General features: G+C 50.2%; 1 protein-coding gene across 9 annotated transcripts in view; it reads left to right on the top strand.

Annotated features, from left to right (window-relative positions):
• The window catches only part of AFAP1L2 (actin filament associated protein 1 like 2), a 99,152-nt gene that overhangs the window by 43,748 nt on the left and 27,543 nt on the right, over positions 1-27,861 (top strand). For 8 of the 9 annotated variants that reach the window (XM_049697041.1, XM_049697040.1, XM_049697042.1 and 5 more), the window contains 3 exons: positions 17,438-17,566; positions 23,852-23,926; positions 25,296-25,390. In XM_049697041.1, the coding sequence (XP_049552998.1) occupies positions 17,438-17,566; positions 23,852-23,926; positions 25,296-25,390 (299 nt within the window). The remainder of the gene's footprint in view (positions 1-17,437; positions 17,567-23,851; positions 23,927-25,295; positions 25,391-27,861) is intronic. The other variant, XM_049697045.1, reaches the window with a different exon arrangement.

The following is a 27,861-nucleotide window of genomic DNA, read 5'->3' as shown; positions in this document are numbered from 1 at the left end:
TTTTGGTTTATATTCTTTCTCTTTTACTGGCTTATTATGAATAGCATTTTGTATTATTTATTTAACTGTAATTCTATCTTCATTGTTCAAGTTTCAGTAGAAAACTGCCCATCATATAATCTCTTAATCCTGGTTGCTGAATTTAGAGTTCATTGCATTTTCGCTTTACTTTACACCAAAGTACCTTCCGAACAATGGTAAGGCAAAAGAAGGCACCTTTATTCCCAGGTTTTAAAAATTAAGCCTTATTTCTAAGTAAGCAACTCCTGAACCACGTTTGGGATTCAGAGTTAGGATTGTTCTGGAGATGCTGGATGGGGTCCCAACAACCAGTTCTGAATGGAAAGGACAGGGATTTTCAGAGCCATGGGCTGGAAGAGGGTGGCGGGGGCGGTTCTTCACCCAGGCCCAGCACCATTTAGTCATCAAATGTGTGAACTCCCTTTCAGGTCTGTGCGCCTAACTCGTGCCTAACAGGTACCTACCCAGGTACTTACCAGGTGCAGGGATGCCTACAGTGAACTCCGATGCTTGCACTGTAGAGATCTGGTTTGAGATTTGAGACAGACACAATTTTAGCATTTAGGAGACTTGAAAACACTGAGAAAGTAACTTGTCCAGAGAAACTTAACACAGTGCAAATAGCCCTCACTATGAGTGAATGGAAAATCACTGTGGTGGGAAGGGGAAGAGCTGACTGAGGGATGACTAATTCTAAGATGTCACTGGATACAAGAAGTATCCTCAATTCAGTAGTGCCGTGCTTGAGGGAGGGAGTAAAGGAAACACTACTACATTACATGCAAACAGAGTGGCAGCATGCATTCTTGTTTTATGATTTCAAGGAATATATGCAAATTGAAATAGAGAAATAGAAATTTGCCCATTTTTCTCCCCTATTGTATTGCTTAGCATGGCCCTGGCAGAGAGTAGACGCTTACTACATTGTAAAAGGACCACTGATGTGTAGCCGGCACTCGGGAAATACTTGCTGAACAGTTAGCGTGGGTAGACAGGGCCAGGGCGGGGGTGAGATGGGGCAGGGCGCACTGCTGGGCTGAAGTGCTGACCGTGCCTTAGGGGGCTCTTAAAGCCTGGTTTGAGGGTCAAGGGGATAGTAGTTCAGATAGAGTGTGGCATGTGGTATGATAGAGTAGTTCAGATAGTAGTTCACATAGAGTGTGGGTGTTGCGTTAGAGAGCTTGGCTGTGGCGGAGAAAAAGTGGCTAAAGACACTTCCAGGGAGTCTGAGGCTGGGGACCACTGTGTTGGAGATGTTGGCACACGGAGATAAGGAGCAGAGAGGTCCCTAGGAGATCGGCCAGGGAGGGAAAGGGAGATTTGAAGAGAGAGCCAAATGCAAACTTAAAATGTTCCGCCAAACGGAAATGCTCTGGAAGAGTCAGAAATTGAACATCAGCAGTTTCTTTTGACAAATTTTGTCAAAACAAAAACAATGATCCAACTCAAAGCTCTGTGATACCTTTACGTTGTTTATATAACAGGGCTTCAAGGGTTTAATTTAGAATATTTCTGTGATGAATATCTGGCCCTTGTTCATGTAAACAAAGAACAGCCTGGACCGAGGAACCAGATCTTTTCCATCCGGGTCACAGCAGCTGTTTTTCTGTGGAGAGAACTTCTCTATTCTTGCCCCTCTCACTTTGGTGAATCGCAACCAATACATTTAGAATCTTCTGGGGCCTTCTGTGCCACTCCCATGCAACTCTCATTAAAGAATGACCCTTGTGCTTTCCTTTACTCTCTAGGATACAAAACTACTTGAATTTAGGTTTAGAAAGCCTAGGGCAGATGTAGGAAATTTAGCTTTCTACCAACTGACCGTATGACCTTGGCAAAGTCCCTTTCTCTCTCTGAACCTTGTTTTGTTTCCATCCGAGGGATAACTTTTTTCTTGCTTTCAAAATGCGCCGAGTCTATGATAGACATTTTATTTTATTTATTTATTTTTTTGCGGTACGCAGGCCTCTCACTGTTGTGGCCTCTCCCGTTGGGGAGCACAGGCTCCGGACGCACAGGCTCAGCGGCCATGGCTCACGGGCCCAGCCGCTCCGCGACATGTGGGATCTTCCCGGACCGGGGCGCGAACCCGTGTCCCCTGCATCGGCAGGCGGACTCTCAACCACTGTGCCACCAGGGAAGCCCCATGAGGTCTTTTTTAAAAATTGGAAAATTAAAAGTTAATTTCAAGGCAGAAGAAGGAAAAAGGTCCTGAGAATCCCTACATAGGTCCACAGTTTTCTCGCTTCAATTCCCAAATCCCCAAACTTGGAAAGCCAGGAGTTTTTGGTAAGGTTGGAACAAATTAATGTGAAGGCATCTGAAATGATGTGAGGGGATATATAATCTATCAAGCCCACTTAGCTTGAATGTTTGTGTATTTTGCTAAAGAAATGTTCATGAGTTTTATTCCTGGGTGTTTCCCCAGACCTTATGCACCATGTTCCTTTTCTAGAATTTAAAACGTACAGACTTTCAAAACAACTCTGCCTTTGTGGGTTTCAGATAAGAGATCATGGGCCTACAGTAGGGTTTTTCAGACCTTTTGATTGTGACCGTGGTAAGAAATGTATTTTACGTTGTATGCCAGGACATACATCTAAAAACAAAAGTTTTATGAAAGATTACACTCCTTTACTAGATGCTATGCATCCTGATATTTCCTACTACTTTTTTTTTTTTGCGGTACGCGGGCCTGTCACTGTCGTGGCCTCTCCCGTTGCGAGCACAGGCTCCGGACGCGCAGGCTCAGCGGCCATGGCTCACGGGCCCAGCCGCTCCGCGGCACGTGGGATCTTCCCGGACCGGGGCACAAACCTTTGTCCCCTGCATCGGAAGGCGGACTCTCAACCACTGCGCCACCAGGAAAGTCCTCTTACTACATATTTTTTCGAGCTGCTGGTAACTCACTGAGTTGACAGCATAGCCCACTGAAGAGTCATGTTCAGTTTGAAAAGCACTGCTGTGGGCCCTGTCCTGGGGACCGTGGAGAGCAGCACAAGGGCAGGGACACCTGTCAGAAAAGAGAGGAGGTGGGTTCCTGGCTGGGAAGCAACCCCCCGCCACCTATCCCTAGGCCTGATGCTTCTTGTGGTTTAAACAGACCATCACAGCCATGCCCTCAGTGTTTGTGGGCCAACGTCAGCTGTTTTTCTGGTGGTTTGGGCACCATATTTGTCATCCAAGAAAATTACCTGGCTTTGTGCTTGGATGTTTCAAAGGGAGCGGGAAATTAAGATTACTCTTGGGCCATTTTATAGCTTTGGGAAATTGAGGTATGCCTCGTAAAGGGGGTGGTTTACATGAAGCCACCATTTGTTCAAACTTCACTTACACGTGAATAAGGACTTTCTGGTCATTGGTGACTAAAACCCAGCTTATGTGAAAAAGGTTCATGTAGTTGGCAAGTTCAGAGGTAGCTTCAGGCACGGCTGGACCTAGGAACTCTAGCAATGTGGATAGGGCTCTGTCTCTTTCTCTAGTTCTCAGCTTTCCTCCCCTCTGAGCCCTGGCTTCGTCTTCAGACTGGGAAGGTGGCGTGGAGGATGGAGAGTCGACTGCAGCTCCAAGTATATATCCTCGTGGTTTATAATCTGAAGACAGGAAAGGCCTCTTTCTCCCAAAGCCAGTAGAGCAAATCCTAGGGGAGATTCTGGTCTTGCTTGAACCCATCGCTGGGGCCTAAAGAATGGCCGGTCCTCAGCTACATCCCCACCTCCCATGGCTCAGGTGGGGCCCGCCAGATCTGAACTGTATGGAACATGTCCTCCCATTCCCAAAAGAAGGGGAAAAGAATGCTAAGTATACCACAATAATTAATTTCCATTCATTATCGATTCCTAATTCCTGCAGCGCTGCTAAAGGGACCGATTCCAAGTTGATGAGGTTCACGTAACGCGAATATATGCAGCTCTCTGCCTGATTATCAGTTCTCGTCCATTAGAGATGTTCTGTCAGCAGAGGCAGGGCTGGTCTAGCTAAAGAGCTGTCTGTTCAGAACTGCTGGCTTGATTAAAGTTGCTCCTTTGTGTAGACTTTTGCTTCTCCAGTCCTCCTAGTATTAAGGACCATTTTAGGCAGACCCTTTCTTGTGCTCTCCCACAACTGAACAACCCCAGCCCCTCCCGTTTCTGTTCCATCCTATGGGTCTGGGGAGTCAGGTTTGGAGGTTTGGGGATGGCATGCTCTCTCCCAGCTCTTTTGCTCCCTGAGCCAAGAGTTGCAGCTGCCACCATTGTTTCTCCCATCAGCCTGCCTTGGAGGGCTTGGCTGTCTTGAAATCTGTCAGCTCTGCCTGGAATAAGTGAAGGTCTTCTTTCAGGTCCTTCCGTATCCCCAATGCCATGCCCTGCTCTGCTTCTCCCCTCTGGGCCTTTGGAATTTCCCTTTCAGTTTTCCTTCTGCTGGTATTCCTAAGGCTGGCAGGAGTTTATCTTCGCTGCCCTTTGCCCATATATCTCTGCCCTCATCCCAGGCCTTGGTGACATTTTATCTCAGGCTTCTCAAGGTGCTTTTTTTCCTGGATCTTTCCCCACACTTTGCTTTCATTAGAATGTTTTTTAATTCTACTCTCTGGAGTAATAAGCAAATCCTTACCACTGTAAAGTAGACTCAGATTAATGGAGTAAATTCTAGGCATGCGGCCAGAAGGCCCTGTTGATTCTGAGCTCTGGTGTTTACATTGTGGCCCTCCTTTGGCCTCAGGTCTCCCCTCTGTGAAATGGGGATGATAATGTCTACCCCACAAGATGAATTGAAATTGTGTATGCAGACTGCCCGGCCCAGATTCCAGGCTCAAAAAATGTGCTGTGGTAGCTGACTCTCCATTTGCAAGCAAGGGAGAACCCAGCTCAATCTGGCTTAATCAAAAAATGGGACGTCCTGGGCTTCCCTGGTGGTGCAGTGCTTGAGAGTCTGCCTGCTGATGCAGGGGACACGGGTTCGTGCCCCGGTCCGGGAAGATCCCACATGCCGCAGAGCGGCTAGACCCGTGAGCCACGGCCACTGAGCCTGCGTGTCCGGAGCCTGTGCTCCACAACGGGAGAGGCCACAACAGTGAGAGGCCCGCGTACCGCAAAAAAAAAAAAAAAAAAAAAAAAGGGAAGTCCTGGCCGCACAAAACTGAGCGGTATAGGAGAAGGCTCGTTTGAGTCGGGGTTTGAAAGGTCAGAGTCTCCAGGCTCTGTTTTCTTTCCTTGGGAGGCTGTGCCCGCAGATGGCCAAGGTGGCCCCGGGCTGACATTCCAGCAGCTCGGAGACCAAGAGGTAGTTCTAGAAGAGTCCCGCGGCTGCCGCTCATTGGCTTGGCTCTCATCATGAGGCCATCCCTAAGCCAATCACTGTGGCTAAGGGAATGAAACACTCTGGCTAACTCCAGGGTCATGTAGCTGCCATGGAGTCGGGGGTGGGGCTTCTAGTCCCGCCCAAGCTGCAAATACAGCTGGGTAAAAGGGTTTCCCAAAGAGAAATTGGGTACAAATAAGAAGGGCAAGTAGATGCTGGGGAAGGGGGAAAAACAGCAGATAGGATCCACTGCACACGCTCATGGGTTGTCCCTTCTGAGGCAACGTTTTTAATGGTGTTGTGCTCTTTGCCCATAGGAATGTTGCCTGGGTTGCTATCAAGGCAGGTAGGGAGGGTGGTGCTGCAGGGTCAGGGGTTAGATGGGCAGAGGGTGGAAAAGAAGCACAGGACCTGGTAGCCACTTCTCAATTCACAGCCTGCCATTGACTCTTGTTCTACACATGCGTATCTGGTATGGAGACCTGGGCTGGGGAGCTACAGGAAGCTTGGAAAACCTGCACTTATTTATTTTCAACATTATGTATTTCTAGGAAGGTGGTTCCTCAGAGGGGCTTAACCGGAATTCCACCCCAGTTACCTCTGCTGCCGTTCTGCCAGGACACAGTGTAGTAGTCCTGCAAAAACCAGACAGGGATATCTCCAATCACTTTTTTGAAACTGTTCTACTAAAATTGCAATGTATATGTGTGTGGGAGTGTGTGTTTATGGAGGGTCTTCCATATCCATCTTATAGGAGAGATTTAGCTTTTATTTAGCAGCTAACATTTACCTTAGTATATGCACTTTATGGGATTATTTTGTGATCTTTACACCAGTCTTATGAAGTTGGTACTGTTATTAACCCCATTTTACAAACGAGAAACTGAAGCACAGAGAAGTGAATTCAGCTCTCTAAGGCCACACGGCCTGTATGTGGTAAAGCCAAGGGTGAGCCACGATTTGGAACTAAGATTTAAGCAAAGGAAATTTGTTTTTTAAAAAATTTATTTATGTATTTATTTAGGCTGTATTGAGTCTTCGTTGTTGTGTGCGGGCTTTCTCTAGTTGCAGCGAGCAGGAGCTACTCTTCATTGCAGTATGCGGGCTTCTCAATCCGATGGCTTCTCTTGTTGTGGAGCACAGGCTCTAGGCGCGCGGGCTTCAGTAGTTGCAGCGCGTGGGCTCAGTAGTTGTGGCTCGTGGGCTCTAGAGCTCAGGCTCAGTAGTTGTGGCGCACGGGCTTAGTTGCTCCACGGCATGTGGGATCTTTCTCGACCAGGGATTGAACCCGTGTCCCCTGCATTGGCAGGCGGATTCTCAACCACTGTGCCACCAGGGAAGTCCCTAAGCAATGGGAATTTATGAATCTGGTACAGGTGGGAAGGGCATGAACGACACTGCTTTCTCTGGACCAGGAACCCAGGGCAAAAGGTACACAACCACCACCCCCAACGTACCCAGGACATTCCAGCAGTTCAGAGGGAGTGTGAGGGCAGGGGCGAGAAATTCCAGGTTCCAGCAGCCACCAGGGTCCAGGCCAGACAAGGAGGCTGGGGGGCTAGGAGGCCTTTGTCCTCTAGCCCAGCTTCCTTGGAGCCCCAAGGAAGGGCTCTTGCCTGTGTGGGCCAGGAGGGCATTGAATCAGGCTGGGGGTAGCCTCCTGCCGCTGACTCCGAGGTCAAGGGGGTCGTGGTTTTAGATTGCCAGGGCTGATTTTGACCTCTTTCGCGTTGGAGGCCTGAACAGGATGAAGAGGCCCCACTGGCACATCAGCCCAATGGTGGGTCATTACTTTTGCCAACTGCTGGAAAGAAACAGGAAATCTGAACAGTACAGTGATTATTTTTTCTTTCCATACATTTTTAGTTTGTGTCCTTTTTGTCTAATACAAATAGCAAGTGAATAAGGACAAACCTAAATTTGCAGCCAAAACCGAAAGCATACCAGCCCCTCAGCAGTGTCTTCTCTTCATGGAATAACTCACTGCTCTTTTGTGTTGAGGAAAAGGGGAGGGTGTAAAGCAGGAATGAAAATTTCCCAGAACCCCTCCACCGAGAGATAACCACTGTTATTTTCCAGCCTTCTTTTTTTTTTTCTGTTAGACACAGTACTTCCCAAACTTCCAAAGTGAACTTGAGTGACCCCTGACAGCCTCTTGTTCAGAGACTGAAATGGTTTGTGCCAGCTGCTGTGGGACTTGCCATGCGGGGAGCCACCCAGCTGAACCTCTGCGCCTCCCACCCGCATAACTGAGTCTGAATGAAGCCACTCTTCTGGCAGATTGCATTTAAGGAATGTCCTAACTGAGCCCGGGGACAAAGGCCCCCTGGGCCCCAAAGCCTCTTTGTCTGGCCTGGACCCTGGTGGCTGCTAGAACCTGGGGTGCCTCGCTCCGGCCCTCCTGCGCCCCTTGAACTGCTGGAGTGCCCTGGGGGTCGAGCTCCTTTGGCCCTGGGTTCCTGGTCTCCAGGGGAACGGCCACCTCCATGCCCCTCCCACCTGCACCCTTGAGTAAGTTCTCCCACTAGAGTGCTGCCCAGGTGTGAGATATCTCTGCTGCTGGGGGCTGTCTCTGGATGGTCCTTCCAGAGCTGTTAGCTGTGGGGACCTGAACTGTGGTCTGTCGCCCCTGGCCTGTCTTGTAATCCTTTTATTACAAGACAATTCAGGAGGAGCCTTCCTTAGGCCGTGTGTGTGTGTGTGTGTGTGTGTGTGTGTGTGTGTGTCTGTGTGTGTGTGTGTGTGTGTGTGTGTGTGTCTGTGTGTCTGTGTGTGTGTGTGTGTGTGTGTCTGTGTGTCTGTGTGTCTGTGTGTGTGTGTGTGTGTGTGTGGTCTGTCGCCCCTGGCCTGTCTTGTAATCCTTTTATTACAAGACAATTCAGGAGGAGCCTTCCTTAGGCCGTGTGTGTGTGTGTGTGTGTGTGTGTGTGTGTGTGTCTCTGTGTGTGTGTGTGTGTGTGTGTGTGTGTGGGTGGTCTGTCGCCCCTGGCCTGTCTTGTAATCCTCTTATTACAAGACAATTCAGGAGGAGCCTTCCTTAGGCCGTGTGTGTGTGTGTGTGTGTGTGTGTGTGTGTGTGTGTGTGTGTATGGAAGCCTTATGCTCAGCAGATGTTTTCCAAGCACTGACTTTAGAGCAAAGCACTGTTTAAGCACAGTGGGGGAAACTAAACCGGAAGATGTGGTCCCTATCTACACAGAGCCTTCAACTTCACTAGGGACCAAGGACTTGCGTTCATGGGACAAATAGAAAATAAAGATGGGAGAATCACCAAGTAATAGTCCCTGTGCTGTTGGACTGGATGGACAGGTGGTGCTTCTGGGCAGGCTGAGGCAGAGAGGAAGTGGCCCTTGGCAGACGCCTGGCCTCTCTTCCTCGCTGTGCTTGGTTTGATGTCTTTGGTGGTTACTATGTGAAATTTCTGAGGGGCCCTATCTGAGCAGCTCTGGTTCCAGTTGGCTTCATAGCTGGGGTTGGAATTCTGCTCTTGGGGAGGTTTGTTCCATCTGAGAGGTCACCAGTGAGCAACTCGAGTTGTTTTTCCAGTAGTGCAAGCCACAGCAAAGCATCTGTCCCATCTCTTCAAGCCCGCACAGATGATCTGGGAATGCAGAGGGCGGCCTCTTCTTGGGGATGTGTTTTAAGTGATGAGACTCCAAGATAGGTGAGAAAAAGCAGATCTTGCAAAAATGATGACAAACTGACCTTGAAGGTCAGACTCAGCAGGGAGAAGCGCAGTCACAGCGCTGGTAAATGGAGCACAGCCCTCTCCCCCTCGCCATTTCTTGGAGATGGAAATAAAGAAAAACTCCTGGAGTATTTATCCTGGAGAAAGTTATTTACGTTTCTGGCTCAGTCTCCTGAGGTCCAGGCAGGCGGGATCAATGACAGCCCACTGGAGGAGTAGCCTGCAAACCTTTTGGGTGCGGATTACCAGTGATAAGAGTTCCCACTTGTTTAAGCAGGACAGGGAACCGAGTTCAGTGATGTGTAAACACAGAGACATCTTGGTTCTTGCCTTCCACACCCTCACTGTCCAGAAGGGAAAAGATGTTAGGAGGAAAAAAAAGGTATTTTCAAATGTATCTGACTTGATATGACAAGCATGAACCTAGAAAGTTCTCCATGTGAAATCAGAACTGCGTTATATAGCAGCACTATGGAAATTTGTTTTTTAAGGACTCATAAGTAATTTTATAAAGTAAAGACTTTTCATGAAGCAATCATCACACCTTTATCTCTGTGGTTCATCACCTTGGCTGCATAGTAGAATCACCTGGGAAGCTTTGAAAACTCCTGAGGACCAGACCACACCCAGAGCAATTACAGCAGGAGCTCTGCGGGTGGACCCAGGCATCAGGAATTTTTTTTAAGTCCCCAGTTGATTCCAATATGCAGCCTTTGCCGAGAAGCACCGCTTTATCTTTTGTATGCATGGCCCTGAGTGGTCTTCCATTCGGTGTCCTGAAAGCAGGAGTGCCCTTGAAAGTCAGCAGGAGGGTGCCTTCAGAAGCATGAGAAACTGGGGTGAGGACACAGGAACCTGCTGTGTCTGTGCAGAAGCACCCAGCAGAGATCTCTTAATATATGGAGACATATGGGCTTCCTCCAGCCGTAGGATGGAATACTACACAGCAATCAAAAGGAACAAACTTCTCATACATGTAACAACAATGGATGAATCTCAGATGCCTTATGTTCGGTAAAAGGAGCCAGACTCCAGAGGTTCTGCAGGGTGCCGGGGCCTGGGAGTGGAGAAGGGGTCACCTGCAGAAGGGCACAAAGGAACTTTTTGGGTGATGGAATTGTTCTGTATCTTGATTGTGGTGGTAGTTGCCACAGCTGAGTGTGTTGGTCAGAACACTAGATTTTTATACAGTAAAAACAGAGGATGTTGCTGTATGTAAGTTATAGCCCAATTAAAAATTATTTTTGTTTAAAAAAACCCACTTCCTCATTAATGATGAAGGGACAAACAGAATGTGGTATATCCATACAAGGGAACATTATTCAGCCGTAAGAAGGAATGAAATACCATCCATGCTACAGCATGGATGAACCTTGAAATCATGATGCATCGTGAAAGATGCCAGGCTCAAAAGGCTACATATTATATGATTCCATTTACATGAAATATTCAGAATTGGCAAACCTACAGAGTCAGAAAGCAGATTTGTGGTTGCCACAAATCTGGGGGAGGAAAGAATGGAGAGCGACAACCTAGTGAGTTTATGTTTCAGGTGATGAAAAAGTTCTGGAACTAGGTAGTGGTGGTGATGGTTGCATGGCATTGTAACACTGAGTTGTAAGCTTTAAAGTGGCTAAAGTGGTAAATTAATGTAAAGTTATGTGTGTATTACCGCCATAAAAAAAGAAAGGAAGAAACCCACTTCCTATCAACCTGCCTGGCACATACCCATCGGTACATCAGGTACTTGGTAAAGGCTGACTTGGCATTTGGCACTTTTAGAGAAAGGGGGATTGGGCCTCCTAAAAGTGGGGGGAGGTCTCCTTTTAGGTGGAGTAAAGGGGCATGTTTTCCAAAAGCTCATTGAGAACTTGATGGTTCTCTGTGACCAGGATGAGTCTACTGGCATTTTCTGCTCCTCATTGCAACCCACCTGATGCTGTTGCTTGTCACAGAAACTTTCACCAGCTTCATAACTTTGGTTGGTGCCCAGCAGTCGGGTTCACGCAAATAATATGCCCTGTGGCTCAATGTTCGGAACCCCGTCGGGGCAGGGAGGGGGATGCATGTCTTTATACTTAAAAGAACAGGTCTGCTCAGTTTCACGTTTGGAAGGAAAATCACCCTCAATCATGGGTCTTCAGCAAACGCAGCTGAATAAATAAAACTGTGTGTGTAAAACAGCAGGGGAATCACGAGAAGCAGCTTTTTTGGCATGTTGGGAAGACGTTTATGGTTGGGAACCTAGTGACCAAAAAGCAGGACTGCCTCAGGATGAGAAAAACTGGGGGAGGAGGTCATCTGGAGGCAGAGCTTTGCCGGGGCCGAGGGCGATGAATCGAGCCGTTGACCCGTCCGGCTCTGCGTGGGCCTTGCACGTCCTGAACAAGAATCGTATTGATGATTTGTCAGCCCGTGAGCAGACAACTCTGAACTTTAACAGAGCCAGGATGGAAAGCCTGCACAAGGGCCTACAGTTTCCACGATGAACAGCACACTTATTTTTCCCTCCCTCCGCTGGAGGTTGAGGAAGAGACCAAAATGAGCAATGTGGGGGTGATGGGGGAAGGGAATTGGGACGAGTGCGTTCCAGAGCCTCGGTGAAATGGCTGCATTCCTCCCAGGGATGGCCCGTCCCTCCGAGCTCTAAGGGCTTTAAAATGTCACCAGGGTTGGCGCAAGTTGGGGCCATGCTTTTATTATTCCCAAGAGCCTGAGCTCTCGGTTTCCCCTGCTTTTCCAAAGTTCGCTTCGCGCCCCTTGGCTTTGATGAAAGGCCTACGTGAATACCTGCTTGCGCTAACTGAAATCCATCCAGAGAGGAGTTTCGTTTTTCCAGAAAAAGACAGTAGCTGCTTCCCTTTATGCCTTTTCGGCATAAAGTTTTCACAGGAACGCTCTCCTTTGGGCTAGCGGGGGAACCTGTGGCTGGACCCCAGGGGGTATGATGGCAGGAGCGTCACTGACCTCTGATGTGCTTAGCGCCTTGTCAGAGGCCCAAACCTACGAAGGCTGACCCTTGTCCAGAAAGGGCTCAGGCCTAGCCCAGAATACAGACCTGGCACAGACTGAGACAACTGAGAACAACTGACTTGGACAGTGAGGAATCTAGGGAAGAGCTGGCAGGAGAGCTGAGTGTCCTCGGTCGTGGGTGCTGCTCTGTGGGGTCGGGGCCTGGACGGAGCTTGAAGGATGATGTGGATCCAGAGACGAAGGGAAGTGACCTCTGGGTTTCGTGACTCCCTCTGCTTCCCGGTCCTGCGTTTCTTCAACCCTGGTGCATACCCTTCACCTGACTCAGCTGTTTTAGGGGAAAAGGAGGGTATCTGCTTCCTCAGCACTCCCCCTCTTCCCATCTTTCCCATCGGCCTAGCCCATCAGTTCCCCAGCAGCAGGGACCACAGATGCCCAGTTAACTGCAGTGTCCTCAGGCCTGTGTGTCTAATGGTATTCTGCAGCTCTCAGCCACCCGTGGGCATCTTCTCTTACAGTCTCCACATCTAATGGCCCATGGCTGCTACCTGTCACATGTCTCAAGTCCAACCCCTCCATCCCATCCCCTGCTACCTTGGGAAGCAGAGGCCATGATCCAGGTCAACCTCTCTGACTTCCCCAGCGCGGTCAGCAGACAGCAAGTACTTGGACTTGTTCACAGTTGGACTTGAACCCCAGTGCCGCTGTTAACGGCAGATGTGACAGAGTTAGGTTGTAATCCAGGCTCAAGAGCCCATTCCCCCCACTGTGCACTTGCAGAGTGCCTGGGAGACTTGGAGGTGGTGGGGTGCAGCACCCTGCATGGCCCCAGCCGCTGTGATTGGGTGACACCCTCATCTTCCTCAGCTGAGCTAATGCAGTCATCTCACTGGCCTCCCTGCCTCCCCGTCCTGTCCCCTGGTCCCCTTCCACCGTCCTCCCCACAGCTGGCAGAGCTAGCCTGCTTGAAGAGCAGCATAGCATGGCCTCCTCCACTGCACTGCCCAGAAGCCCTGCAGGATGAGGCACGAACTCCCTAGCAAAGCGAATAAAGCCCTTATGATCTGCCCACAGGATCTAAGTCTGCAGTTCTGGCCGCAGAGCCCACTTTCTCTCCTTCAAGGCCCACCCACCCTGCCCCCATGCTCTGGGTGCCCTGATACACAGAGCTACTCGTGGTTTCTCAGACACCCCATGTGCTTTCAGCATCTGAGTCTTCTTCTGAGCATCATTCCCTTTTCCTGAAATGCCTCTGCCTCTTCCTGGTGAGCTCCTATTCATCCGCAATGGCCAGCTTATAAATTCCTCTCCCTGATAACCCCAAAGTTTGTCTCTTTCCTCGGTACATTCCTGATCCTTGGAAATGTCCCTGGATCACTTCTATCCTGTGTATTCACTGGTGCCCTATTTCCAGGCATGGGGCTCCTGGAAGTGCAAGGGACCCCATCAGGGTCACCTTTGTCTCCCCAGAGCCAGGCATTGATGCTTTTCATCCTTTGGCTTGGTATGTATCTGCTCACATAAAAATAAACAAGGCTGTTTTCCAGGAATCAGGCAGCTTTTGGGAATAGCTGAGGATGTGGAAACAAGAGACACTTAAAGTTCTCGTGTTTTTTCTTTGTTTGTTAGCAGGAGTAGCAGCAGTAATAGCTCAGTGGAGTTCAGAAGGTCAGGAAAAATGCAGCTTGAGATCCTAGTTGTTTTGCAAGGCCCTTTCACTTTCCTTATCCACTGTAGCTGAGTTCAAGCCTCAGAGTCATTTATCCTTTGTTTTTCCCCAGTTTGACTTTTTTTTTTTCTAGTGTCTTGTTTTAATTCACTTGTTTCTTTTTTTTTAAATTTTATTTATTTATTTTTGGCTGCGTTGGGTCTTCGTTGCTGTGTGCAGGCTTTTCTCTAGTTCTGGCGTGCGGGGGCTACTCTTCGTTGCGGTGCACGGGCTTCTTATTGCGGTGGCTTCTCATGTTGTGGAGCACGGGCTCTAGGCGCGTGGGCTTCAGTAGTTGTGGCACACGGGCTCAGTAGTTGTGGCTCGCGGGCTCTAGAGCACAGGCTCAGTAGTTGTGGCACACGGGCTTAGTTGCTCTGTGGCATGTGGGATCTTCCTGGACCAGGGCTCAAACCCGTGTCCCCTGCATTGGCAGGCGGATTCTTAACCACTGTGCCACCAGGGAAGTCCCCCAGTTTGACTTCTTTAAGCTCATTTCTTTCAGCCTGTTGAGTTTCTGCAGCCAACTGGAAACTCATGAATAACTGTTCAAAATCAAACAAAACCAAACAAAAAACAACCTAAGGCCTTACTCTACGAGGGCCTCTTCCCAGAAACCTTCCAGCCTTAAACCTATCGTCTGATATCAGCTGCGAGACTCTTGACTCTTTGGTGGTGCGCCCTGGTCTGTTAATCACTTCACCTGTGGTCGTCTTGTCCCGCCAACAAGGCTGCAAAAGGCAGGAGCCACGCCATCCAGGTCTCCTTTCCAGTTTCCCAGTAAGTTGAGGCTGAGGGCCCAGCTGAGTGCTGGGCACACGGAGAGGTCTCGCCGGATGCTGATTCGGTGGGCTCTGGGAGCTTTTGCTGGTGCTCTTTCAAATTTCATTGCGTTAAGAGTTTAATCAATTTTAAGTAAACAGGGCAGAAGCCACTGGCCTCTTGGAGATTCCCTGGGGTGTTCTTCTCAATACCCAAGGACGGGGCAGGAGACTCTGCTGTTGGTCCATGGCTCTTTCCCAAGCAGAACTACCTGATGTGGCTTCTTTCTTGCCTCTCCTTGGCTATCCCTTAACCATCTGCTCATCTCTTCTCGGGCAGAGATGAGGGCGTCTTCCATCCTACCTCTAGACACACGGGCCAACACGTACCACATGCAGCATTTGGGCCGCTGGCTACGTGAAGGTGTCTTTTACCTTCGCTTGGCTTTTGACAAGCCGGAGGGGAAGTGACGCACAGACTTCTGTGGGACCCGCTTGATTCTTCATCCTTTACCAGGACACTGAAAGGGAGAGAGGCGGTTTCTCTGCTGTCTCTCCCTGCAGGGAGAGAGCGCTCTGGCCTACGACAGGCGGCACCCACTCATCTGAGCCAGCTGGCTGTTCGACCTGACAGTCACATGCGCTGGTACTGTTATCACTGCTCTCTTCCGAAATAAGCATCCTCATCCCCCGTTCTCTTCCTCCAGCTCTCTCCCGGTCGGTAGCAATATTCATTCCAGGGAGTGTGGTTTTTCAGAATTGGAGTCAGAGGCTGCTACCCCACTGAGAGCCAAGGGGGTGTTCGAACAGAAATAGGGCACTGGGCTCTCCCTTAGAACCAGGGGAGTATAAGGGCTTCTATAATGAGGGGGTTAGGGGATAGTCAGGGGCTCTGGTTCAGTTCTGGGGCGCCAGGCCTTTGGGGGATGCTGGAAGAAGGCCCTACATGGAGGCATCAGGTGGGGTGTTGCCAAGAGCTCAGCCTTGGAGTCAGGCAGCAAACCCAGCTCTCTGTCATGGGCCATGTGGGCCGTTATGGGTCTTCTCTGGGCCACCAGGTCCACATCTGCAAAATAGGCATAATGTTGCTTACCTCCTAGAGTTCTTGTGAGCTAGTAGGTACCTAATAACTTTATTCATTCATTTATTCATTATTTCCATAAACATTCATTCAACGCCTGTAACAGCGTGAGGTGCCAAAGATGCAAGACAGGTGTGGTTCTGACTCACTGAGCTAACAGACTAGACCAGGATGAGAAAGACAAAAATACACGTTAAAAATGGGCAAATAAATAAAACTGTTATTTCATTCATTGTTGATATTGTTCATTTTAAAATCTTATTTAAAAAATACTGTGTATTCAAAAAATATTGTATATTCATATTGCTAGTAAGTTGTGATTAGGGCTATGAAAGCAGGAGATAGATGCTGAGTTAGAAAATGATAAGAAATATCTAGTATGGAGAAGGTGGTCAGGGAGGGCTGCTCGGAGGAGGTGACCTTCCTTTCCTTCCTCTCCCTTACATGGTAGGGTAGGGAATGTTACAGTGCAAGGTTTTGGTTTTTCTCTGAAGAGGAGCTTAGAGACGAATGCTACTGGTGGAGAATAAGAAATAACTAATGATGTCACAGGATGGGAGGAGACGATGATGACAAAGCTCTTTGTGTGGTTAGCATAGCATTTCACAAGCATCGCTGTGCAGAGCTTCACAGATTTTGTCTTTTACACCCACCTTGTGAGATGGGCAGGGCCCACACAGTCTTCTCCACTTTACAGATGAGGGAATGAGCTTGGAGAGATTGTGTGACCGCTCAGAGTTCCAGCAGCAGGCGGTGGAGGGCGGCTCTGGGCGTCTTGGCTGCTGTCGGAAGGAGGGCCCTCAGTTGTGGCCCCTGGCATTACATTTAGACCCATGCTTCTCAGCGTTGGCTGCATATTGGAATCACCTGAGGAGGTTTAAGACCTAATAACTCCTGGGTCTCACTCCCAGAGATCATGATATCATCAGTCTGGGTGCGGCTTAGACATTAGGAGTTTTAAAATCTCTCCAGGTGATTCCAATGCAGCCAGGGTTGGAAAGCATTGTTTAGACCCTCAAGGAGCTGCTGCCATTAATGAGCACGTTCTGGAGAGCCAGCTGGGCAGGGAGCGCCAAGGTGAGGACCCCAGCAGGGAATGCAGCATCCTGTTCTTAATAGAGATTTCGGTCATTAACAATAATAACAACAACAGTAATGGGGAAGGCCCTGCACCTAGACTGTTGCCCGCTGCACTGATGTTTCTGCAATGTACTTCCAGCTAGAAATTGGCCAGTGCTTCTATAACAGTGGCCCTTGACAGAGGCGTATTTGACAGCTAGATCTGAGGCACCACAGCCCTTAACCAGCTTGGGAGTGACGCTGGCCTAGTGGCAATTGAAGTGGCTCTGAAGTCACTGAAGAATCTCAGGGAAAGGCTTCGTTTGTCCAAGTGTGGCTTTGGGTAGGTTGTCCATATTCCTGCGGGCACAGAGTAATCACTGTTTCATCTCCCTGAAGTGACTCTGTGTTTCCCCATCCTTGGGGAAAGGATTAACAACTGGGTCAACCACAGCATTTCTTTTGACGGTTGCGGGTCTGATCTGTGTTCAAGTTCCCCAGACCCTGAGCTGTTTTGATTGACCTTTATTAGGAAGAAAATCCTGTTTCCAGATTCTCACAGCCTGATAGACTTGACTGGACCACCTTGGCCACTGTCACTCCAGCAAATGGTAGCCCCGCAGCTTTGGCCGAGGTTGTCCATCTCGAAGCCAAGGGCCTGTTTGCCTCTCCCCAGCGATGCTGGCACTGGGAATTGCACCTATTGGCTGGGCCCCCCATGTGCTGCCTGGCCTCACCCTGGACCCCACCCCTCAAGACCGGAGGGTCCGTCGTGGGATGCTGTGGGATCGGAGGTGTGTCTGAGCTGGGCCTTTGGAGAGAAGGCAGCTGCTATAAGGGATTCTTCTGTTTTCTGTCTCTAGCCCTGGAGCAGCTGCTGACAGAGCTGGATGACTTCCTCAGGATTCTTGACCAAGAGAACCTGAGCAGCACAGCTGTGGTGAAGAAGAGTGGCCTGGCCGAGCTCCTCCGGCTTTACACCAAAAGCAGCAGTGAGTGTGGCCGGGGCCTTAGTAAAGAGGTCCCCGTGGAAGCAGGACGATGGTTGTACGTGTGTTAGAGCTGCCATAATGACACCCCACAGACTGGGTTGAACAACAGAAACGCACTTTGTCACAGTTCTGGAGGCTAAAAATCAGGATTGGTTCCTTCTGAGGCCTCTCTCCTTGGCATGTCGATGGTCCCCTTCTCCCTGGGTCTTTACACCATCTTTCCTCTGTGTGAATGGCGGTGTCCAAATTTCCTCTTCCTATAAGGACACCATTCATACTGGATCAGGGCCCGCCCCAGTGGCCTCATTTAATGTTAATTATGTCTTTAAAGACACTTTCTCCAAATACAGTCACATTCTGAGGTATTCAGGGTTAGGACTTAATTCATGCATTTTGAGGGGGACATAGTTCAGCCCGTAACAATAGTGCAAGAGTGACGGGACGTGTACGGCAGCCCCAGGAGTTTCTGAACACTCAACACAGTAGCCCACGAAGAGCACTTTTCCTTATGGTTGAAAGTAGAGAAGGGATAATAAACTGGTATAATCATAGCTAATGCTTAATTGAGCACTTCCCGCCCGCACATGTATTGCTCGGGCTTCATCTTCAAGACACCCCTGTGGGGTTGCTGCTGTTATTACAGATGAGGAGACTCAGACCTGGAGAGTGTAAATAACTTGCCCAGTGTCATACAGCCCAAGGGAAAACAGGAAAACATTGTTTTAAGACTTTGTAAATCACAGAACTGTGAGTTCATTGGTTTTCTATCTTCTTAATTGAGCTAGATTTTGTATCCAGTCAAGTACACAGATCTTCAGGAGTTGGTTCAGTGAGTTTGTTTATTTTTCTCGTTTTTTTTTTTTTTTTTTTTTTTGCGGTACGCGGGCCTCTCACTGTTGTGGCCTCTCCCGTTGCGGAGCACAGGCTCTGGACGTGCAGGCTCAGCGGCCATGGCTCATGGGCCCAGCCGCTCCGTGGCATGTGGGATCTTCCCGGACTGGGGCACGAACCCGCGTCCCCTGCATCGGCAGGCGGACTCTCAACCACTTGTGCCACCAGGGAAGCCCAGTTCAGTGAGGTCTGACAGCTGTATGCACCTGTGCACCCACCACCCAAAATAAGACGTAGAACATCTCTATCATCCCAGAAAATTCACTCTTGCCCCTTCCCAGGGCAAGAATTCCTCCCTAGCCCCACCCCAAGGCAACCATTTTTCAGATTTCTACCACCATTGATTAGCGGTGCCCATTCTGGAGCTTCCTATGAATGGAATTGGGTGGTTTGTGCCTTGGGTCTGGCCCCCGTCACTCCATGCTGTGGACTGAATGGTGTTCCCTTCTGCGAATATACTGCAATCTGCTCGTCCATTCACTGCTGATGGACATTTGGGTTGTTTGCAGATTTGCGCTAATATGAATAATAAGGCTGCTTTGAACAGCCTTGTACAAGTCTTCTTGTGGACATACGGTTTCATTTCTAGCACAGGTGTTTTTTTTTTAAAGAAACACCTTCTTGTGAAGTCATAACAGTTTAGTCGAGTTTATTTTTATATCAGATGTTTGAGAATTGAAAGTGATATTTTGGGGACAGTAAGGGACAGTAAGAGGACATCTAATCCATCTGTCTCACAGTAGGAGTAGCCCAGATCCTTGCCAGGGAGGGAAGTGCACCTTCTTTGGCCATCACAGTCAGGGACTCCTCCCTGACATCCAGCCTGCGTCCACTGGGCTACATTTCAAAGTCCCTTTTCCTTTTTTTTTTTGTTCCCTGTGGAATTAGTTCCTATTGTCTGAAGATCAGAGAAGTCATGAAGCTGGAGCATGTTGCTATATGCCCGGCAGCCTTCTCTTCCGTCGGCATAATCTGGCTCCCCTAGCCTTTCATCAGAGGGGTTTTCCAGCAGCCCCTTCATTGCCTTTGAGCTCTACAGGCTCCTCCTAGCTTTGTAGTGAGCATCTGCTGACCTGCCTTGAGTGCTGGTCAGTAGCACATCAAAGGTGGGATGAGCAGATGGGAAATCCCCATTACAAAGCAGGTAAGTTACAGAGGGATGAATCACTCCACAGAAGGACTCATCGGTGGAATTCTTTACAGAGCACACTCCCAGGCCATTTAGATGTGCTCCAACCTGCGAATGTTTAATGATAAAGAACACCTTTGTTGGGAATTGAGAAACACCCCTGTGATGGCGTCTGACCTCTGCTTCTTGGTTCTCACCACTCCATCAGGGCTCCCGGTGTGGGGTCCCCTTTGTGGTCTAGTGTGGCTTCCTGTAGGGTGACCTCTGTTTCACCTTTGATGTGTGTATGTTCTGCTCTCATAAAGTCAGGCCTTCCCCACCCTTGCTCTCTGCAGTTTGTAGGGTTGCAGGAGCTGCTGAGAACGGGTCGGGGGCCCCCCAGTGTGAATTGCCCCCAGAGCACACCCAGACCACCGATACAATGCGCATAGCCGTACCAAGGCCTTCGGCTGTCACTTCTGTTCTCCAGGTCAGTGCCCACGGATGAATAGCCACTGTTTTCGAACTTCCCCTCTGGTCCTCTTTGCACCCTCTCGGATGGCAGAGTGGTTATAACAGCAGCTCACACTTTCTGTGCTCTTACCATTTCCCAGCCCAGTGCTTAATGAATGAAATGACTTGGATTATGTCATCTAACCCCGTCCGAAGGCAGTGAGGGAGTTGCTGTCCCCATCTTACCAACAAGGGAACTGAGGTTTGGAAAGTTACTTTAGGCACATGGCCATGCGTGGCAGAGCCCAGGCTTGGGCCTGGGCCAGCAGACCTAACCATTACGCTCCCCTCCTCTCTCCACGGTCCAGATGAGTCTGTACCAGGTTAATTATGCTGCACGGGATAGAATCCAAAGCCCCTTAAATTGAACGCGTTGGTCGTTTTCTCTCAGCTTCCCATGACTGCCTCACTGTGTATCTTCCAGAAAATTAACTCAGCCTGACGGGACTTACAGGTGGAGGCAGGATGATCATTTCAAGATAGGCTGTGGTCTCCACTGGCTGAGCTGTTGTTTACTTCAACACATTTGGGGCAGAGCATGAGTGTGTGTGTGTGTGTGTGTGTGTGTGTGTGCACTTTTCAAATGGAATTTTCCATTTTCCGATCTTCAGTGTATTACTGAATTTTCCACGCTCTTTGCCTTTTGTCTAGGTGGTAAGGTCAAGACATGGATTGAGGTCTGTCTATTGGGGACCCGATATTTTTTCCTGTCTTAACCTTGTGGGCCCCCCAGTACCCTGCTCAGAGACTCTGGGAACATTTCAGGGCTGCCCCTGTGATGGGAAATGCTTCAAACGTTCAGTCTATGCAGCTGTAGTAAGAGGGTCCGGGCCCCTCCTCCCTACCCCTTCCCACCACCCTCTTCAGAGAAGGGTCGTTCCCCCAGGATCCACACACTTGCTCAAAGCACGATGAGCTCTCCTTTCCACCGTACCTGTAGCTGCTGTCATTTCCCACATACCTGTGCGACTACCCCATCTGGGTCTGCCCCCTCTCCCTCTCCCTCCCCCGATCTGGTGAGTTCACAACGGCAGAGACAATGTCTGTTTTGTTCTCTGCTGTATCCCCAGCACCTAGTACAGTGCTGGTGCTCAGTGCACTTCTGAAAATGAATGAGACAATGATGGAAATTCTCCAACCCGAGGCTGCTGCCTCCCAGACCTGGGACAGCTCATCAGGCTTCTCTTTCCAGGGCCAAGTTCACAGGATTGCAGATGGTCCTGGGAGCCTCTTACCTACCAACTGGATGGTGTTGAGAATCAACACCTAGTCAAGCATGGCCTGCAGAGTGTCCAAGGAGGGAGACGCAGCCTGGTGACACGGCCAGTGCCAGCTTTCTCTGCAATTTACAGATCACCGTCTTGGGGGGGAAGCACCTGCTCAGAGTTTAACAGTTAAAACAGTAACAACAATATCTTGCCTTTTCTTTTGTACGGGAGTGTGGGCTTAGTTAACAGTATGAAAAAAGAGAAGAATGTGAAATGAACATTAAACACTATTTACATTCCTTCACTTCCTTTTTTGATCTTTATCGGTGTCATCGGGATATTTTCATGTAGCTGTGGTTTGCCTCTGTACTCTGCTTTGCATTATTTTTACATTTAGAATTGCTGCCTGTGCACATTTCCCTATGTTGACAGTTCTCATACTTTTTCTTTCTTTCTTTCTTTTTTTTTTTTTGCTTTTCTGAAACATGATCCTTTAACTGTGATTTTTGGATATCTTTGTAAACAGCAGACATAGAGCTACTTTGTTATTTTTCACAGGTGGGTAGTGCCCATCCATGGATGAACAATAATATTCAACCAGCCCCCTATTCGTGGGCATTTAAGTTTTGTTCTTAAAAAAAAAACCTCATATAATATTGCAGTAAACATCCTCAAATAAAATTTTGTTTACATGCTGGAGTTTATCTTCAAGATAGATTTCTGGCAGCGGAAATGTTGGGTTACAGAATATGAACACTTAAAATTAAATTATCCTCCAAGATCACTTCCAAAATGGTTGTGCCGGTAATCCATTTACTCTTAAAGGTGACCTGCTGTTACCTATGTTGATGTGCCATGGTTTCTTTCACCATTTTCCTATTATTGAGCCTTTGAATTATTTCCCATGTTTTAGGCTGTCTTTTTTTTTTTTGCGGTACGCGGGCCTCTCACTATTGTGGCCTCTCCCGTCGCGGAGCACAGGCTCCGGACGCGCAGGCTCAGCGGCCATGGCTCACGGGCCCAGTCGCTCCGCAGCATGTGGGATCCTCCTGGACCGGGGCACGAACCCGTGTCCCCTGCATCGGCAGGCGGACTTTCAACCACTGCGCCACCAGGGAAGCCCTAGGCTGTGATTTTTAATCTTTGTTAGTTACAAGGTTACCTTACTTTTTCAAATTCCCTAACGTTTGAGTTTTGTACATTTGAAAATTTCAGTTAGGTAGAACTAGGCAATATTTCATCACAATTATTTTCCATACTATGCAGGCAAGAGAACTAAGACACACAGGTTAGCTGTTTTGCTCAGAATTACTGTTAATGGCAGAGCTTGGCCGAGGCCCCCCGCCCCCCATCCCCTACCCTGTCTCCTGCTTCTCCCTGCAGAGTGCTTTAATCCTGTGCCGTGCTCTGGAGGAGGTACAGACCCAACCCCTCAGTGGAAGTATGCAAGTTGTGCATAACTACGTTTAGACCTTGTAGTTCCCTCTGATAAGCTGCTGCGGCCCTTGGTATAGGGGTGACGTTGCTGACTGGTTCTGGTAGGGCTGGGCACCAGGGTGGCAATCCCACGGGCTGATGGAGGAAGATCCATCCAGCCGTATCCTCCTCCTGTTCCTCTGGGTTCTCAGGGCTCTGTTGACGCAGGCCTGCTGGCTGGAGTCTAGGCGGTCTGTGGTGTGGAACTGGCTGGCGCTGAACTGCCTCCTTCGCCAGGGGTTTGAATTGGGCTCCTTGGCTCTGTAGCACCATCTCCAGCCACTGGAATTTATCAGCCGCAAGTTTCTAGGAAATGCAAATTAAGAGGCACAAAGAAATGCAGGAGGATTTCTAGGAGGAGAAACACTCAGATCAGTCTCCTCTGCAGGCTTCTGAAGAAAGGGTCAAAGCCTTTCTCTGCCTAGACATGCACGGGGAAGGTGACAGCCTGTACAGAAATGTTTTTAAAGGAGGGGAAGGGCTGTGCACTGCAGGTAGAGCAGGTAGCTGCTGGTCCTGCAGGTCCAAATCCCAGCACACTCCCCACTCCAAACCCAGAGCTCAGGCCCCCACAGTGGCACACCACCTAGAGGCCTGGGAGCTAAACTTCCAGGTCCTGAATATGACCTATCTTATATAGACCTCACTCTGATTAGCCCATGAGTGTAATTCAGACTAGGGTGAGAATGACTGATAGGAAATGTTTTACAATTTAAACAAAATGCTAGGAAACCCAGAGAAATCTCTGCTTGGTGGAATATGAGGCAGATCTTTAAGGTATGGGTGCTTTTCCACTTAAGCCTTTTATTCCCAAAGCTATCCTTCTGTATCCTCCCCTTCCCTTCCCTCCCCTCCCCTCCCCCCAGGCTAGAAAACTAACAGTCAGCAATGTGATATTTCTTTTTTTGGAAATCTGTCAGCTCTTTCTACAGTGGACTCTTTCAATCAACTCAAAATGTTGTATGCTTTTACTGGAATCCAGGCTGATGACAATGTCTCTGAGGGGTGGAGAGGACATCCTTTCTCTCTAGAGGCCCTTTCCCTTCATGAAATCACATGAAGCCTGTGTCTTCCATCCTCCTTCTGCAGGTTCTGACGAGGAGTACATTTATATGAACAAAGTGACGGTCCACAAGCAACAGGATGCCGAGTCCCAAGACAAAGGTACGGGTCTGCCGCTGATGGAGAGGCCAGCTCCCAGGAAGGGGGCCAGTATAAGCCTTGGTCCCGTCCCACCCCTCCTTCCTCCCAGCCAGGACCACAGACAGGCCTGGTGGGGTTATTTTTGGAAGTCGCATTTTGGGTGATGCTATTTGGGGTTGATGTATTTTGGGATGTCTCATCAGGCCACCTCCTTGCCTCTTAAAGGTCTCGTGTCCCCTTCGTGGATAAGGATTCAGTCCCTAAAATCTCTCAGCGTTTCCCAGCATCGTCCCAGGAATAGGAAGTTATAATTCAGATGCTCTAAGAAAGCAGCTGTATAGGTGCTGATCCCACAGCCCCAGCTTTATGACTTTTGACAGAAGTCTGGATTTTATGAGTGTGTGTGTGTTGGGGGGGGTGATGGCGAGGAGTCGGTGATGTCAGCAGCTGCCTTAATATTCGATCGAAGGTTTTGTTCAAAGGTGATCACTTGGCAGAACATCTTACCTTCCACTGGAAGGACAGGTGGTGTCTTCCATGGCTTCTTAATCTTCTCTGTTCTGCTCTCTGCTTTTGTCTGAAAACCCTCAGGAGTGGGTCCAGCAGGACCCCAGGGAGGCCCAGAGGTTTGCAGAGCTGCCTAGCTGCAGAGGAGAGGGGATTAGAAGCCCCCGTCTCGCAGCTCTCAAGCCTGTGACTCAAAGACAGAGGCTTAGCAAGAGGTGGGAACACAGCATCCCCAAACATTCGGTCCTGTTAAAGACTTGGCTTCAGGACATCAGCCAGCAAAGCCCCAGGATCAGATCTGCCTGAACCTGTCTGTCCCCAGCTGGCTTGGCCACCTGCTGAAATGGTCAGGCTCAGAGGAGCCTTTGGGGCCTTTTCCTTAAAAGTGCACAGAGGGTTGGTGGCCAAGGTCCCCAGTGTGGCTTTCACCTCCTGCCCCACCACCAAGCGTGGGCTCCGCAGAAGTCCCCTGCACTAAAGCAGCCCCCGGGCCCTAGATTGTTTGCCTTCCGGGGAAACCATGGGGTGGACAGAGGTAATCACAGGGTCGGTGCTGAGAGCAGCTCAATATAGTGACCACGGGCAGCTCCTCCACTCACTGAAGCTCTGTGGCCAGGGCGTTTTGGACATGGGGCCGGTGGAGGAGAGGGTGCGGAACCTACCAGAAACCTCAAACCAGTTCCTCCTGAGGAAACTGCCCATGGCCGATCTACCCTATTCTTGGAGGAAAAACAACACTGGCTCCAGGGACCGCCTGCCTGGGTAATTAACACCTGCCCAAATAGAACTGGGGGCTCATGTGACCAGACATTCCTGGCTACTGAGACTCCACTGCAAGCCTGGGTGCCCCTCATCAAAGCCCTCTTCTGCTTGCTTCCCACAGCGCCCGAGGAGCAGAGCCCACTGACTAACGGCGAGCCCAGCCAGCACTCCTCGGCCCCTCAGAAGAGTCTTCCAGACCTCCCGCCACCCAAGATCGTAAGTGTGGGTCCGGGACCCCTCATTTCCCTGACTTGGGTCCCGTGAAGGTCCAATGCTTCTCGCAGGTGTCAGTCCACCAAGCGTCTGGCATTTTCGGAGCACCTGTTGTCTGTGGGGTCCGGGGCACCGGGAGGGACGGAGACAAGTAAGCGTGCTAGCAGGTGACGTCATTTGCTCGGCGCAAAGAGGAACGGCCGTGCGAGATGAGGGTCTCTGTGTGTCCGAGGCTACGCCAGGCTCTTCACCAGCACCCCATGAGCGGGGCCTTGTACAGACATGGGCACCAGCTCAGGCCACAGTGACCTTTCAGAAATGTAAACCACATCACACCACTTCCTGCTTGAAACCCACCAAGAGCTCTCACTGGACTTGGGACAGAACATCCACATTCCTTCACGTGGCCCCAGGGCCTACACGGTCTGGCCCAGCTGCGTCTCCAGCCTCATTGCATCTGCTCTTCACCAGCCTCCTTTCTGTTCCTGGGTTGTTCCCTGTGGTCAGTCCTGCCTCGGGGACTCTGCAGTCCCCGGGCCCTGGCCCCTCAAAGGCTGCCCCCTCCTCCTGTCTCAGACGTTCTTAGACAGACTTTCCCTGACTTACCCATGTGAGGCATCCCACCTCGGTGCCTGCCCCCATTACTGCCTGCCACACCGCCCAGTTACCCCTCCGTGTTTATTATTTGCCTCCCAGAGTAGGTGTAAGCTCCCTGAATCAGGGACTGTGTCTCGTTTACTGCTTCGTGTCCTGTGTCTGCACACAGTAGACCACACGCATGTTTGTGGATGGATGGATTTATGGACTCCTGCAGACTTGGGTTCAGATTCCAGCTCTGTCAGGTACTAGCTCCTTGACCTTGAGCAGGTTAGTTAAGGTCTCTGGCCCTCTGTTTCCTGGTGTTTAAATGAAAGGAACGTAAACATCTCTCACCTAAGCTCCTCTTATTCAGGGGGCGTGGCAGACCACATTAGCATTCAGTGAGGTGAGTGGTAGTATTTACATTTTATGGGTGAAGAACCCAGAATCAGTGGGTTTATAATATCCCAGTGTCACACAGCCTTGAAGTGGCAGAACTTGAACCCAAGTTCTTCCCACGCTAGGATCTGGCTGGGAAGGATTTCTGGGACCGTGGGACTGCACGGTCACTGAGCTCCCACCAAGCCATCCATCACTGGATCCGTAGGCTCAGGTCACCACTGAGGGGGTCCCGTCCCCAGACTGGCCCCTTCATTCATGCCTTCCTGGGGGCAGTACGGTTCTGCCCGCTGCTCTCACAGCTGGTAGGGCAGGCCTGGAAGGTCTGGGCAGCATCCCACTGCAGGAGCCCCTGGAGCTGGGTGACAGCTTGGCAGGGACCCTTCATCTCAGGCTGACAGACTTGATGGACTGAGCATCGGTCCCTGGGTACCCCAATATGCTGATGCCACGAGTGACTGTCATGTTCTGAGCCGCTGCCCACTCGGTGCACACAAACATGGTCCTCCCACCACCTGCCAAAAAACAGAGGCTCAGGGAGTTAAAACAACTGGCCAAGATCCCACCACGGGGAGGCAGCAGGCCCAGGATTTGTATGCAGTTTCTTGGTTTCTGGGCGACTCTGCGGCCTCCCGGACTTCAGCTCGGCTTCTTAGCCAAGTAAAGGTACAAGTCGTGTCCCTTTCCGCTGCAGGCTCCCCTCACTTTTGGCGCCGGGACTTGGGGAGGGGGCATGGCCTCTCAGCTCCCATCCAGTTGCTGCTGGTTTTAAGCAGACGGGAGGTGTTGTGGTTTTCGGGTTACGCCCCAAGCACCCCTTGCCGGATGGGGGGAAGGAGAGGTGGATGCTCTGAGCCAGGGCTGCAACTTTCCTAGCCTGAGTTCATGTGTGATTCTGACCGGGGTGCCTTTGGCCTCTGTGCAGTGGGGTGCCACTGCCCACCCCACGTGGGGCAGCTAGCTGCTTAGGGGTCCACACCAGACGGGAGGGGCGTTCACCTGGTGGAGCCTCTTAGCGGTGACTCGCTCTGGAAGCCCGTGTTTGACGAACGTGGTGGTGGACTGGGAACCCAGGGTCTGGGGCCGGGTCGTGGTCACAGAGTCCGGCAGCCCCGGGACTCTGGCTGGCTTTTCGTGCTCCCTTGCTAGCCTTCTGTGACCCCAGCACAGAAGGGGGTGTGAGACGCAGGGCCTCCGATCAAGGCCAGGACTGTGGTCGTCCCCTGGAGCGGACTCCCGGCATCAGCTGTGTCTGTGGGCCATCGGGGCCAGGAGAGGCTCGAGAGGAACCTATTGCTGCACTGGAAAGACACCACCACCCGAGATGTGTGGCCTTTCAGATGCGTGGTGATGGTTCCCGTGGACGTACTCCAGGCCGTGGGGCAACTTCCAGCAGAGCGAGCGGCCTTGGCGGTCTCCGCTCCTTGTGGAATTGCTCTGCTGAGAAGAACCTTTCCTAGGTCCCTCCTAGTTCTGTCCCAGTCGCCCACCTCCAC

This window comes from Orcinus orca, chromosome 14 (assembly GCF_937001465.1).
Source record: "Orcinus orca chromosome 14, mOrcOrc1.1, whole genome shotgun sequence".
NCBI lineage: Eukaryota > Metazoa > Chordata > Mammalia > Artiodactyla > Delphinidae > Orcinus > Orcinus orca.
This window is presented reverse-complemented; position numbering and strand designations above follow the sequence as displayed.